Source organism: Diorhabda sublineata, chromosome 8 (genome assembly GCF_026230105.1).
Source record: "Diorhabda sublineata isolate icDioSubl1.1 chromosome 8, icDioSubl1.1, whole genome shotgun sequence".
NCBI lineage: Eukaryota > Metazoa > Arthropoda > Insecta > Coleoptera > Chrysomelidae > Diorhabda > Diorhabda sublineata.
Genome location: NC_079481.1, coordinates 24,513,433 through 24,529,962, shown reverse-complemented (window position 1 = coordinate 24,529,962; position 16,530 = coordinate 24,513,433). Strand labels below are relative to the sequence as shown.

Here is a 16,530-nt window from a genome sequence, read left to right as displayed (position 1 = left end):
CGAACAGAATCACTTAAACTAAATGAGTCTATATTATTCACAAGTGCTACTTTTTGTTTGTACCTACTTGATCCTTACTCTCTGCCTCTAAAGTCATAAGATAACTACTCATATTGTCTTCAATATGAGTTGACGTTTGTTTTCACTACAAGGACTTTTTGAGTTTATATTCTGAAATACTTTAATTCTAAGTTTCTAAGTACTAGCAGATTTTCTCATTCGGTCCCAAGAAGAATCAGCTTAATTATTATTATTTATGGTTCATTATCTCTTGACAGTCTTATTTTATGGTATCCATAACCAATCTAGTAGTTTTGTAAATGATTTTTAATAGTCATAAATATATTTCAATGAGGTTAGTATTGACTATTAATAATGTCAATGAAAATATTAAAATAGCAAAGGTAGGACATTTGTTATTTCTTTGTAATCCCTATATTCAACAATAGAAATTTGAGTTATCTAAATACAAAATCAACATCAAAATATACATCCTGATAGTTAAGATGATATTAAAGTTGACTGAGAAATCACACAGGGTTAGCATGACGGAAGAAACCCAAAATACTGAGTTGGGATAATGATTATACTCTAATACATATTTAAAAAAAAACTTACCATACTTGGATTATACTGGACCAAACCTAAACTGCAGGCATCGCATTTTATTCTGTATACAGTGTCTAGTCTTCCGCCGAGATTTTCTGGAGGTAACCAACTTAAGATAACTGTAGATTGATCGACGAAGCTAACTGTTAGATTCTGTGGTGCAGACGGTGGTTCTGAAGCAATAAATAAACAAATTATTATAATATAAAAACACAAGACGTTTGTTTAAATAAATAACTGGCAATTTCTTCTTCTCCTTACATTTGTTGTTTTAATTGAAAACATTGGTTGTCAAATAATTTTATTTACTGAAATGATCTACTATAAATGTACACAAGAATGATAATTATTTTTCTCGATTATATAAATAGAAAACAATAGAAATTATCTCATCTATGTACAGCGAGTCATTTATCTCCTTATTACTAAGGTATAGTCTACGTAAAGGGTTTCTTTCCAAAACTACAGGGCTGGATTCAGCATTTTGGCGCTGTAGACCCAATAATTTTTTTCAGTCCCCTAGTCTGGTTAAACTTTCTTTAAAACCTTCATTGAAGAATTATATCATGCCTATATGTTAATTGCTTAAAACTACTCTACGATGCATTTTTATCATTGCAAGATTTTTGAGGAATTTACTTTGTTCTGGGCTTAAGAAAATGTTTTTCTATTGAATAGTGAGCTCACGTTCGAGGGATTGAAACAAAACGATCCAATCCGCAGAGCATTCTCGCAATCATAGAAACATGAACTCTGTACAGTACAAGATACTGCATCTAGATTATATTCGCAAAGCAAAACAAAGCAATATGTTTCGGCAAACCCTACAGATCCTCAGGCCTGAGAAGAGAATGACAGAATTAAAATGGTGCACCTGAGTACTGATTCTTGAATTGCAAACTCAGATTATATTTTTTTCTCTCGGCTGTGAGCCCCGTGGAAGCATGCACCCATAGGCCGGTGTCTATTAGAAACCTGGCCCTGTCAAAATTGAAATTTTATATTGAATATAAAAAATATTAAAAGCAATTCCAAATGATTGATAATAGGCAATAAACTCTTCAATTCATGTCAATAGTTTTACTATTTGTTTAAGGTAATGGTGGTAATTTTTTTTAATAATAAAATTTTGAATAATAGCCCATCATTATTTCAGGGTTGCATAATTTATTTAGACCATTTTTCTAGAAGCTTAAATATTTCCACATTCAATAAGATTTAATGAGAAAAACATTAAGTCAAAGTTATATTTACTAGTTTATTAGATTTTTCAGTCAATAATTGATATTTATTAATGTATGTTGAACAAATTTCTCTAATGGATTATGTTTATACTTTCTATGATAATATTACTTTTTATTGTTTATTCTAGTAATTCTTTTTGAAAGAATATCTCTAGCTTAAAATTGACAGAAATAAAAGATTAAATAATAAAGTATGAAACTGTAGAAGAGTAAACTAAAATATTTATTTTGTTTCTATTGAAATAATATAAACTTAATCTAAATATTCTAAGTAACAGAATCTTTATTTTTTGAGAGGCGTGGGAATACTTTTTACGAAGAATGTACGAGACTTCCTCGTTTCGGAGGACACCTTATCCATTAAAACCACACCTCTTTCTGCTTCTACTTTTTAAAATCTTTCTATCCGCGTAAGGATCGTGGCAAAAGTAGTCCAGTTTCTGTCAGAAGTCTGAACTCATTTTTCTCTGTGTGTTCTACCGCTGTTGCAGTATAGACTTATAGGACTTTCAATGGAGTTGAAACGATACAGGTGAGTCCAGGAATATCCATGTTCAGAGAGTGACTGGGTAAGAAATTCATTAAACCGTGTTTTCTGTTGATCTATTCGGGTGAATTTTAAATGAGTGGTCTCTTCCAGTTGTTTGAGTTTTTCCATCGCTGTAGAGACCAGAATCTTGGAGACTAAACTACTTCTTCTAATCTATTGTGTGATCCGAAACTTTCTAGTGAGTAGTCTGGCAATCATGTTGCATATTTGTTTAATAGCCAGGAAGCTGAGAAGTTAATAAATTTCAATTTTTTACTGTGGTATGAAATTTTATGAACTTCAGAGCACATCGCAGCAATTTTTCATTTTAATTTCAGGATTATGCTTTATTTATCTAATCAAGTCTCAATATTTTTATGAATTTATGAGCCAGTTTTATTAATTTTTGATATGAGAACTAAATTTAGATTGTATAAATAGATATGCAGATATAATTATTGATATGATAATACTAATAGTTGCATTTTTGATAACTGATGGCAACCAGTTTTAAGTACAAATAACTATTTGTAGTTTCAGCTACATATTTAAAAACTTACGTGTACAAGACATATTTTTAGGATCAGTCGGCGCTCGAAAATATCCTGAAATGCATCTGCATTCCGTTAAAGCATAATCTGGTCCTTGTGAAAACGGTGGACATGGAAGACATGGACCATCACCAGTTTCAGCCTTGTAAGTTTCTTGTTGACACACTGAAACCAAAATATAGATAAATATTACATAATAAAAGGGAATTACAATCCTAATTCTTAAATCACAGAAAACTTTCATAAGATTGATAACAAAACAACTCCTCTATTATTAACAGTAATTGTTGATGTTACTCCAACCACTACATTAACACATTGTTTTTATTAACTTCTATAAAAGCCCTAAATTTTAAGCATATATTAATATTTAAGTATTGTTGAAAGGGTTCCAATGAATTTCTGTAATGTGGGAAATATCAGATAACTTTTATTGTTTTCGAGTAAATATCTCAAGTAATAAAAGAACTAACATTCGGTTTCTACTTTGGTCAATCAAAAAATTATGTTAAATTTAAAAACACTATTGAGAGTATAGTAGTTCTGTCTGGAATCTACTTCTACTCATATATTTCAGTTACTCACTCTTAAGAAAACAAAGGCTAAGAAAATTTCTTAGCCTTTGAAAGTTATGTTTAGTTTCGGTAAATAACTTCATTTATACAATTTTTGTGAATACAACATTGCTATTTTCGTTATGATTATTGTTGCTTAAAAGTAAGTATTAAAATATTAAATTAAATAATTCCTGCTTCTAAATTCGTTTAGATACGAACATCAACAAAAACTATTATCACATCTCTGGTTGTATGTGCTTGATTTCTTAATCATTTGAATAATGTACCGGGTTGGCCAGTCATATTTAATTAGCAGCGTGAATGCTATACGATGCTGTTTCATACATTTTAAATATTGTGATTTCTATTGAAAAAATGAAAAAACTTTCAAGAATTCTTGGGGCAACTTCCTGAAGCTGTAAGAAACGAGGATGGTCACAGAAGTATCTGGCCTGAACTAGAGATGGCGGTAGTTGCTTCAACAATACCACTATATTAGAAAGTAGACAATCTATACAAAATGTTTCAAGTTTAAATACGCCACGCTGTTTAATATTTGTTTGACACCCATCAATAGTGAACGTTGTCAGTCAATTTGAGAATATGGAAAATATTGGTTTCAGCCTAACCAATATAAAAGCTGGATTAGATTGTACTCTAGGTGAGAGTGTTCTTTCCAGAAAAATATTTGATAGTAGAGTTTAAACGAGGCCGAAGACCAGCATCGAAGTGGTCGACAAAATGAGGTAACCACTCCAGAAATGTTAAGAAAATTCAAAAAGCGCTACTGTATGATTGTCGACTGAAAGTGCGCGAGCTAGCAGACATAGTAGGTATTTCAAAAAGTGCGGTATATCGCATATTAACTGAGAATTTGAACATGAGAAAGCTGTGTGCAAGATGGGTGCCGCTTTTGCTCACAATGTAACAAAAACAACGACGTGAAGATGTTTCTATCCAGTGTTTGGCATTGTTTTACAAAAATTTGCGTCATTTCAAAACCATGGATGAAACGTGGTTCTATGGACTGAAAAGGGAGAACCGGCTCCAAAGAAGGCAAATACTGTTCCATCTGCAGGCGAGGTCGTGACGTCGGTTTTTTGGGATTTGCGTGGACTAATTTTCCTTGACAAACTTTGAAAAATGAAATCCTATCAATATTATGCGAACTTAGTGCAACGTTTTAGCGAAGAAATTGAACAAAAAGGGCTGCATTTGGCTAAGAGGAAAAAAATATTTTTTTTCTAAAAATTTTGTGTTTTCTTTGCTGAGCCAGGTACACCTGAGACCATCCTCATAATCCATTCATGAGATATAATCGACGGCCATCTTAGTTGTCCATCCGGTAAAATAATCATAGAACTTTTCTAAATATGTAGTCTTTTCTTTCAGAATTTGCCCAAAATTTGAATAAATATAAGAATACTCGTCAATTTGAATCTATTAATTCAAACCATTTAAACACTTTTATAGTATATAATCCGATCGAAATGTAATGTTTAGAAGGAAATTCTCGAGAAAAACTTCAATTCTACATTCTTTCTAAAGAATAGGATTACAAATTAAGTGTTCTAAGTTAATACTCCATAAATAAATATTTTCTCATGCCACCGGGATTGGAAATTAATATTTCGAAGGATGATGAATGCAAAATGAATGTATCATTAAATTGGTATTAAAAGCTAATAAATAAAGGATTTCTAGGATTGGTTAATTACATTTTAATGACGGTCCTGTAAACCCCCAGTCGTGTATTGGGTTAAAGTCTTGGGAAATATAGAGAATGAACTTGATCCAATAATTTTAGACAATTTTAGTTATTCGTTGACGCTTTTAAAGATCGATTCAAATATATGAAGAAAAAAATAATAAATTGATGTCTTTGGTTCAAATTAACATCAAAAAATATACAGGATTTCCGAAAATTCCCAACCCAATAATAAAACTTTTTCTTTATATCAAAAGATTATGTGAAATATCTTCATTGTTAAAGTTCTATTGGACAATCTTGAATGGTAGTCTCTGTACCATACAAAGTCAGTCTTCAAAGACTTGTTATATGTGAAGAAGTATGTGAAATAGCTAAAGAATTACAATTTCAATCGAAAATTTTGCAAATTCATATTTATAATGAATACCAAGGAAACAGATACAGACTTTAATTCTTTTGCATCAAGTTTTACTAGAATTTATTACGGCATACGGATTTAATAATATAATAACATATATCTTACATGTTGTAATGAGATATAATATAATAACATATCACAGTTCTTACATGCATGCAAGAAAATATGTTAATATGTAGTGCAGTATATCTTCAGCTGTCATTGTGTGAATATTGATAGCCACTTATCGTGACTTAGTATTATATATAATTGAGACATGGAACTTTACAAGACCACATAGGTAACTGGCGAACTACAAGTGGAAGAAGAATATAAAATAAAATTCTCAACCGGAAGTATTTCGAAATTACTTACCATTACAGGTTTGTTTATCCATATCAGGTTGGAAACCAGCTTTACATTTACATCCCCCAGTGGGCAATGTCCATTTACCATCCCCTTTACATAAATAAGTGGGAGTACCACCTACTATTTCAGCGTTGCTTACACAAGTTCCAGTCGCTTGCTCTATAAGTGTAATCTCCTTACCAGTAGGAGTAGATGGAAATCTGGCGAAATTTACCGTCATCTCCGGACAAACAATATAGTAAATCTGAAAAAAGTTTATTGTTAACAACAATAAGTTTTTTACACGTTTTCTACGGAGAGAAAAAAATGAAACAGCGTTTATTAATTTTTAAATAGATTCAATCTGATGAAATGAAAATAAGAATAATTTAATCTTCTGTTCTTATAAATTTATTCACCTTTATAGCTAATAAAGAGATGCATGCCCCTTGGTCTCTAAAAGCGAAATAAACACCTTTTTTTGTCACAGGGATACTTTTTACTTCAGTATTAATATTAACTTCACTATTTGAATTAAATCTTCCTTCTCCGGCAGCAATCCGACCTGAAACAAAATGAATCGAGTTAAGTTTATCCAACTGATAAATCTAAAAGATAACTTGAAATTACTTTCTGGGTACTGGGCACTATTCATTTAATGCAACCGTGACTTATAAAAATGGCTGAATTAACATTCAATTTAATATAAGTCTACCCCTCTGAGTATGGGTCTACAAAATATTATGTATTTCATCAAATATGTTTTAGACAAACCCCGAATTTCATCAAGTATTTCATCATATCAAACTCTATAATTAAGCTTTCTGTCTCTTTCCACAGATTTATAACCCTAGACAGGTCAAAGTCGACTTCACAACATGTTTTCTTTCATTTTTTATATATATCCGATCTTTGATGCCTAAAGCTTTGAGATCTTTTACTACACCGAAGTTAAGTCGACAAAATATTGTCAGTCGGGCACCTGGTATTAATCACGAAGTACAGTCCACTTCTTTTAATTTTTACCAGTCTGTAGTGTCACATCCGCGAAAGAGGGCGAGTTAAATTTCGTCAGTAACTATTGGATCTGAACAGTGTGTATATTAAAATAGAGTTTGATATAGAACTGTGATTCTTCTACAAACAAATAATGTGTTGATGCCCATTCAGCCTTACTTAATAAAATTTAACACTTACAATGTCTTTCAAGTGTTTGTTTTTATTATTGTATAGCAATAATGTACTCAGTACTGTCACCTTCTAAAGCATCAGCCCAATAATATTTTCCATTCAGCGTTTCATGTTTGCTCAATGGTATCAACAATTTCGATTTTATGAGGTAGGATCTAGTTTAAACATTCTATCCAATTGTTTATTTCTGATGATCCATTATTATCTTCACTCAATGCAGTTCCTAAATTCTTTACATGACTTAAAGTGATATTTTCTTGTTTATTTGAAGCGCCATATTTCCCTTATTTTGACTCTTCTTACGATCAGATCTGGTCGTATTATGGAGCAGATCTGGTTCAAATTTGAACACAGTTGACTTCTGACAAGATCTTAATTTTTATTTGGTTAGATAAAGAAGGTAACGGATCATATTTCTTGCAACAGATTTATTTGCACGATTTCTAGAATGTCTTTTCAAATACAAAAATTTGTCTTTCAGTTGAAATAACTAGATAGAGGAACGAAAGTTTTGATATCATTTTAGGTGAAATCATCATTATTTTTCTCTTTATGATTTAGTTTGCAAGTTTGTGTTTTTCTAGTTGAATTACAGGGTGTTCCAGGACTTCATGCAAAAAATTCGGGAGTGAGTAGATAACGTGAAAATAATGATATGACAGGAAAAATTTTCTTATACGACCCCTTGTTTCTTAGTTGTAGGCGTTTAAAGTTGTAAAATCAGAACTTATAGTAGAATACGAGAATGGTAAGCTGTGTAGATCTATGAAAGTAGTTATTTCTGATATGGCCTTTATTCCACCAGTAAGAAGATGGTCCCAGAAGTATATATCCTGAACTAGAGATAATTGCTTGAAAATAATGTATTAGAAAGTACACAATCTATAAAGCATATGTTTCAAGTTTGAAGACGCCAGGTTGTTTAGTATTTGTTTGGCAGCCAGCCCAACCAATATAAAAACTAAACTAGATTATCACAGCTATGCAGTGATTGACCAAATGAGGTGACGACAGAAATGTTATAACAAATCCACAAAGCGGTATTGGATAATCGTCGACTTAAAGTGCGCGAGCTGGTGGACATAGTAAGCATTTCAAAAATTGCGGTACATCGCATATTAACTGGAAATTTAGACATGAGAAAGCTATGCGCAAGATGGGTGCCGCGTTTGCCTACAATGGAACAAAACAGCCCTTTGTTTTCAGACAATATCAAAAATAGCAAGAGGAGAAAAATCTAACGCGGTGGTCTATTCAGAATTAATTAATACAGTGAAAGAAGTTATTATGGTAATTACCGTGTAGTAAAACTGAATTTATAATACTATTCAGTGAAATTTTTCTTAATTAACGGCATAATTTACGAAGACCTTTCCATGATTTACTTCTCTAAAATATCAATAAATAATCAAATGCAAAAAACAGTTATAATGTTTTGTATTTATGAATCATAAACTATTTATCCATTCAGGCAAATCGAATAGAAATAATAGTACAAATATATAACTATTAAGTGGGTCATATAAACACGATAAATCATCATTAGTTCTCAAGTTCAATGGTCACTTATTTAAATTTATTGTGTTTACAGTTTGGCCCGTTGCCATGATAATTTTTAATTCGTAGGCTATCCTTACAAACGTTTATCATACATATTTTCATTTTATCAACACAAAAAATAAAGTAAAACATAAAAATAATATTTCTTGGCGACAAGTTCAAATTACGGGGTATTTTTTTGAAGAAACTAAGGCATGCACGCTGGTTTGTTACATCTGTTGGGATGCTACAGACATGAATGCGGAACTACCAATTAAGAATTCCGTCGACAGTGAAGTATTTATTGTAATACCTACGTTTTCTTAGTACTAACTAATTATTTAATAAAAAAACAAGCCTTGTTTTCAAATTTCCAGTTATAATTTAACATTTTATAGTTGGACACCATATCCATAAGTTCAAATCTAATTCTCTAAGGGAGTTAAATATGATGAGTATGGATAATAACGAAATTATATTAGTAAGACTTTGTAGAGCTCTCATGAGTTTTAATCATTACTATACACATATCTACCTCCAAATCTAACCTAACCTAAACTATTTTCACAATATCGCTCTTGTTAAAGCTTTTAGCTAGAACTGTTGTAGCTAATGAACCATCCTTTCCTTTAGGACATTTCTTTCTTTTAGATGCTGTCTTAGTATCCTCTAATCATTTCAATACTGTTTTTAACATAACTAACTTCCTTACTCCCAAATTACTAAAAAATATGTTTCACAATTGCTCGCACCTTTACCTAGAAATAAAGTTTTCGCCTACTTCTTCTTGTAACTCTCTAAACTCGCACTCATAAGGGAAAAATCAAAGCAGTTACTTAAAATTATGAACCTATGAGGATATACTGAAAAATTCTTAGCCTATTATAGAATCAAACAAAATTTCAATGTCAAAATATTTTATTACTCAACATATTCTCCTCTTAATTGGATACATTTATTACAGCGAACCTGCAACGTCTCTAGGCCTTAAAAAGATGTTTCTTCTTGCTCTGCAAACCAGACCTCCACAGCTTTTATTACCTTCTCCAACATTCAAACATTTGGGGATCCATTTTGCAGCGATTTTTCTCATCTCCAAATTGACGTGAACTATATGATAAACGCGTTCGTATGAAATATTCAGTGCTTCAGATATTTTCGGGGACTGACACAGAAACTGGCCTTCCCGATCGGTCATCATCTTCAATGGAAAATTTACCTCTTATGAAGCTGTAGTCCAATTTATCACGGTCGCATACGAAGAATATTGATCACCAAGGGTATTAAGCATATCTTCGTAAATCTGTTTACCTCTTAACCCTTTTAAATACAGATACTCGATGTTGGCTCGATACTCCAGTTTTTCGATTTTCACAATTTCGGTGGACATATTTTTTCTTTCAATTTATTGCGTAACTCTAGTTTACTTTTTTTACCGTCAAACGTTACACTGATACTTCTAATAAATTATTGTTCGTTGCTATGGTAACGCAATATTTTGTTTATGCATGGAACTGGTCTAGGCTAACTAGATATCAATACATCCTCGTATGAGTTCCTTCTATTACTGATTGTCTTCTATCCAGTCAATTGAAACGCTCATGTCACTCATGTATTCCATCTCACACTGGAATTACTGGTAATGGAAATGCAACTTACCTTGATAAAGAAATTGTTTCTAATAACACTTGAATTCAAAAATTTCAAAAATATTGGCTCTATATAAAGAGTAATAGTATGATTGCACTTCACAATATCTATTTATCTATCAAATTATGCTTTCCACATTTACACAAAGTTATATTATACCATTAGGAAGTCTACTGTTTGATATATATATACATCAAGCACACCGACGACATATTATAAATTTAGATCTAAAGCCAAACCTGAAAGAAACTCCCAACTGCTCCAATAAGATCAACATAGTTTCCTCGAACATCAAATCAAATCAAAAATCAATTTATAGTAAAAGTATAGTGGTAAGAAAATAGTAGAATATATAAATTATTTCACATGGGAAAAGATCCAGGAAAATTGACGGATAAAGACTAAAATAATGGAATGTTTGTCTAAAGAGGAAACTCCTACAATAAATATCAAGAACAACACAGTGAGTATAAGCGGACTAAGCATTTTTAAAGAAGGTAATATATTGATGATAGATCAATTATTCATGGTTACAGTATTAGGAACAAAAAAAAACGAGAAACACTTAAGATTGAACCTCCTAATGAAGTAATTTAGCTTGAATGATTATTGTAAACCTATTCTAGAAGCATTATTTCGACGATAAGTGGATTAAGATTTCGAATGCTTTGATTGATTTAGTTTCTAACTTCCCATATATCGTTGACTTTTTTAGTGAGTAAAGTAAAAAAAATTAGTAGGTGGGGCATTAATTGAGATTTAAAATATTATAAATATAGTCTAAAAATATTTTGTAAATGAATCAACACTTTTAAGTTGTTCTTTAATGACTAATACTTATAAGACCTTTATAGAAGTTTTTTTGGATTTGCAATAATATGGAACAGCCACTAATAAGATAATACTTGTCGTCTTACGAATATTAATCAAAATAACATTACGACTATTATTTCTTCTATTTTACATCATTTGAAACATCACCATATGTATTTTCCGCAGATTTCGAAAATTTTATTGTCACTTACATAAAATGGGCTTGGAAAATTTAGAAAAAGTATATTCTTTTTTAACGAGAATAAACACAACTTAATTTTACAAGAATAATGGTGTTTTTTCAGGTTGATAGGATTAGTATTAACAAAGTTATTTTGGTACAATACAATATTTATAACAAACTTTTGTCGATCTAGGCCTCGACATCCTAAAAAGAATACGACACGACGCGATAGGATAGTAAAACAAAACAAAAACGCGGTGTGGATGCTGCTGTAGCTTGGCGGACGAAACTCGATCGGCGCTGGTGACGTAAGCAAGCGATTGGTGCGTTGCAAGAAGAAATAAGGGCTGAGTCAAAATATTCCACTTTTAAAAATTTATATCAGCGCTATTATGAGTGCTAAAGATGTGGGGTAATTGCAAAATTTATGTTGCGGCGTGCTTAATTATTTAAATATATATACCCGACATCATTCTCACACCAATGTTGCTGTCTTAAATAAAAGTAGGATCTTTGACTGTTTTTTTGTATGTTTGTGTTAATCTTTTTATTAGAGTTTCCTCTACTTGATTAATCCAAGTACGATTAACAGTTGTTGCATTAAATTTCATATTCAGTCATTGAAAACTATGGAGTTGAGACACGTTATTCTTCACTGCACGCGTTCCGTTTAGTAGCTCTCTTCCTATTATAAAATACTTTGAATTGCCTTTTTGCTTAAAATTACTAAATACGTATTGGCAGCGTTCCGATAATTATTTAAATCATGTAGTAAGTGCTACAAATGAAATCCATTTGGTCTCGGCTGTTCTCTCTCTTTCTGGTTTCACCGTAAATATTTAAGTAGATATGAATATTATATGAAGATGATGCCAGAATAGAATTCATTTTCAAACATAATCGATCTAACAATATATTCATCACTTTTCTATTTATATATTATACATACAGTTTGTAATTGTTACATTTTGATTCAACGGTGTAAACCCCTTTTGCTTTTATTATTTCGGTGGACAACTTTGGCATTTTATGTAAGAATTTCGACAAATAATTGTCGTCTATTTAGTTCCATTCATTTTTTAGGATATTCCAAAGATGTGAGGTAGAAGTAGGATACTGCTTTATAACTTTGTCCCATTTGTCCCATATATTGGGTTGAGGGCGCGCGACTATGACGGCCAAGTCATTATCTCCAGTATAATCTTTTTTCCCCATTATTTCAAATTTATATTTTGTTATTTTTATATTTATTAACAGTATTTAATGATTTTTTTAAAGAAACGTATCCAATATCATCACTATCATCGACTTGATAGTCAGGCTTGACTAAACATAAATGGAAATAAATACGGAACGTTTCAAGAAGAATTATCCATTTCACAATAATCATAGTCATTCATCTATGGAACGAAAACTGTTAGAAAGAGCTCTAGAGTTTCACGTGATTTTCGTTAGATATTAGTAGCACGCTTCTATCAGCGCCTAGCCAAGTAGTTGTTTGCACAAGATAAAGTGTTGTTAAATGCGAGTCTTTGAATTTTGTGCAATGTGAATTTCATTCCACATATGGTGTGTCTGTAAAGACAAATTATCATATCCTCTCTGTGTGCTCCTTGAAGACGTGAAGCACTTGCAAAAATCCATTTTACTGGTTAGGTTAGATGTTAAAAATGATTGTGAAGATTTTATACCATGCTTAGTGCTTAGTGACGAGCTTTCCATTTGAATGGGAAAGTTAACCACCACAATTTGAGAATATGGGGGAACTAGCAACCACACCAAATTGTCCGGCACTAATCCGATTCTTCAAAAGTTAATGTTTTTCGTGCAATCTCACGGAATAAAGTTTATGGTCTCGATATCATAGGAAACTATATATTCGCTCATTTGGAAACTTATTCAAATTAGTTCATATATTAGCAGGACAAAAAACACTCTTTAACCCATGGTTTTTGAACAATATCGGTTGAACTGATGAACAGTATTATAGAAACCATCAAATGCATCACTTAGGGTATGCTAGCGAAGGTGTCGAACGAATTTGCGTATCGGATAGATAAGTGCACTGCATCTATTTAGCACTTGTGAATTGTATGTGAAAAAACTTTAGAGGTTTCATTTCAATAAAAAACTAATCTCATGTATCTAAGATCATTAGTTCGGAAAATACAAACCTATAAAATCGGATCAATCTTTTGAGACATCCACTAATCTATCAGTTGTATCCTGCTATTCGAATTAGGAAGTTTAATGACTGTTTTCGATGTTATCCTTAGAAATAAATTTTAACGAGAATGGAAATTGGTCGTTTATTAAAATACTGAACACACTATTTACACCACTACTACACCCACCCTCACAATTAAACTGTTTGACGCGCCAAATTAGTAAACAGTTTACCTTCAATCTCTGAAGACGATAACTTAGTTATCGAAACGCGTGTCAGACAGTGTAATTGTGAGTGTTGTTGTAGTGGTGGTGTAAACGGTGTGTTCAGTTCAGTTTTTTTAAGAAATCTAATGTGTATTAAACTAACTTTGTGCTCCTTTTCAATTTTAGAGAAATTTTCGAAAAATGATTTTTTTCAATGATAAATTCTTTAAATGTATTCTAAAATCAAATTATACACAAAAATTTAAGCTTGAATTTCTTACTTTAAGTTGAATTTTCTTTTTATACTTTTACCTATAAAATTTTGGATTATCTTGTATACATCTACGGATATTCTTTGAATTTTCTTTGTGGCAATTATTTTCTTGCATAACATTTATTAATGGTTTATAGAGAAGTTCCGCATTTAATAGCCACCGGCGGACATGATAGGAAATTCGTCTCAATTTCAAGATACTTAAATTATTTCTTCAAGATCGGAAGAGATGTTCAAGAACAGTATCTCAGTAACGCACTGAATGTTTTGTTCTTTGTCGATTCTCGGCTTTTTCTGTCAATTTTATAGCTTTATTTATAAGTTTAGCGTTAGTTATTATAATGCAGATTACAATCTAAGTGCTCAATAAAGTTAAAAACAGGATTTGCGAGAAATGTACAGGGGCTTGTTTTATATGAATTTTTTAAACAAAATACTCGTTTCGAAAGAGAAATGATCTCAATGTATTAAATTAATAATACATTAAACAAACAAAATTGTATGTAACTCTTAATGATTGACTAGAGGCTTGAGATATTTTATTACGTAGTTAGTTTGGTACATATCAACGGCATCTGGATATTAAGAATAAAATATCCAATAAAATAGTTTATTACTCGTTGAATGATAATTGAATAATGTTGATAGATTTTCATGAAAGGTACAGTTGCAATTTATTACGAATGGAAATGTATTGATCAGAGGGATTCTATATTAATAAAATATGAAGCTTTCGTAAAACACTATCTCTTTGTTTGTCTAACCTCGCTGTCCATCAAATTATTTTTTTTTAATTTGGAACTCAAAGTAACCAGAGGAAGTTAGGTAAATAAGGCGGATGAGTTCATCTCATTTTTCTGAATCCATAGCTGACGTAGATTTAGACATTTAGACAATTTAAAAATTTTCTTCTTCTTACTAATATCAAAAATATCAAGATCAGAAGCAGAACTCCTTGGATTCCGCTTACAACAGTGAAATTTGTTAACCTTGTCCAGAGAAACAGAATTCGGAATTTTTCAAAAAAGAACGGGAATACTGTTATCCCGAGAATTTTTGAAGCAATGAATCAAAACTAGAATAAAACAGAATACAGACTAAAAGTTATTTTATTGCACAACGGGAACAGAAAACCCTATACACGAATAGGACGTTAATGGAATTCATAAAGTGAAAAGCGACCTGAAAGTCATCTGTTTATTATTGGGTTCACAATATGGATTTACCAAATACTCTGATTTCATTTGTCTCTGGGGTCAATACCAACAGATATAAATGAATAGTGACTCTACAGATAAAATCATCTTCAGAATTTGAGCAAATGAAAATCTACTAGTGATTTTTGGCGGAAAAATCTACTAGTTGGCGGGATCATCAAGCCTAATAATTTCGAAAATTATGTTAGTCAAGGAGATATAATACATGTACTTTGTTTTCACGAGATTAAAACGGACTTTGACATAGAGTCAACGAAATAATGATTCTTTTGCGCGAGCGGCTATTATCACGGGATTTAACTTCTTTTTGTAGGAATATCTGAAAGAACAAGTTCACGTCTATAAGATGAGATTACAAATTAACGACATTGAACCTCAATTATGGTATAATTGAAAATATGGACCATCAAATACAGGTATGATACCAAAACCATATCGAGTATTTGGGCGATATTTGGTATCACAGGTAATTGTGATAGATCTTTCTATCATGATGAAAAAAATAATATAACTATTTGAAAACCTCTGATTTTATTCTCAGTTAACATAGATATATGAGATATATGAGCAGATTATGATTCAAATAATTAAAACTTCTATAGGAAACCAACTGTCAGACGTACAGAGTGGATTTAGAACAGGAAAAGCCTTCAAGATTATATCTTCACCATAAAACAACTACAAGAAAAGAGACATCTAAAATTGAATCATATATTTAAGATTTATAGATCTCCAGAAATCTATTTTAATAAAAAACGTTGGAAAGGGTTGATCGAGAGTGAATATAAGAACCATGTCTTATTTATTTATTACGTTATTTATTAAGTTACGTGAATCAAATGAAATCTTATTAACAATAATATTATATTGATATAGTGAAAATATGAACGCATACAACAAACGCATATAACGGCCATTTTATTTTGATTTATTTGGTGCTTGTTTCCGTACATAATCTATTCTAGCTAACTTTACAGTTATCTCTGATAATCATACTAACCCAATTAAAGATTAATGATACTGTATTCCCATTTATTAGCACATCCAAAATCACAGGTTCATAAATTCGTATTCAGTATATTACGGACCTGGATTAACACAAATTAACATTCCAAATCAAATCATAATTTTGTTATTGTTTATTCTGTTCCACCCACTATTTATTATTTTATCCACGTAACTATAGTTTGTTGTATTTAGATTGTGATGAGAACCTTTCGTTGTTCATTGTATATTATTAAACTCACGTACATATCATTGTATCAGTATATTATGAGCATTTACAAATTTCTTCAGGTCATCGAGGTCATCTCGACTCGAGAATTTGGACATATCATCGTTAT

At 31.3% G+C, this 16,530-nt stretch overlaps 1 protein-coding gene across 6 annotated transcripts in view; it reads right to left on the bottom strand.

Annotated features, from left to right (window-relative positions):
• Window positions 1-16,530, bottom strand: part of LOC130447457 (ephrin type-B receptor 1-B) — a 779,444-nt gene that overhangs the window by 24,136 nt on the left and 738,778 nt on the right. For all 6 annotated transcript variants that reach the window (XM_056784282.1, XM_056784284.1, XM_056784280.1 and 3 more), the window contains 4 exons: window positions 6,366-6,511; window positions 5,974-6,211; window positions 2,943-3,098; window positions 619-782 (listed from right to left, as the gene is read on the bottom strand). In XM_056784282.1, the coding sequence (XP_056640260.1) occupies window positions 619-782; window positions 2,943-3,098; window positions 5,974-6,211; window positions 6,366-6,511 (704 nt within the window). The remainder of the gene's footprint in view (window positions 1-618; window positions 783-2,942; window positions 3,099-5,973; window positions 6,212-6,365; window positions 6,512-16,530) is intronic.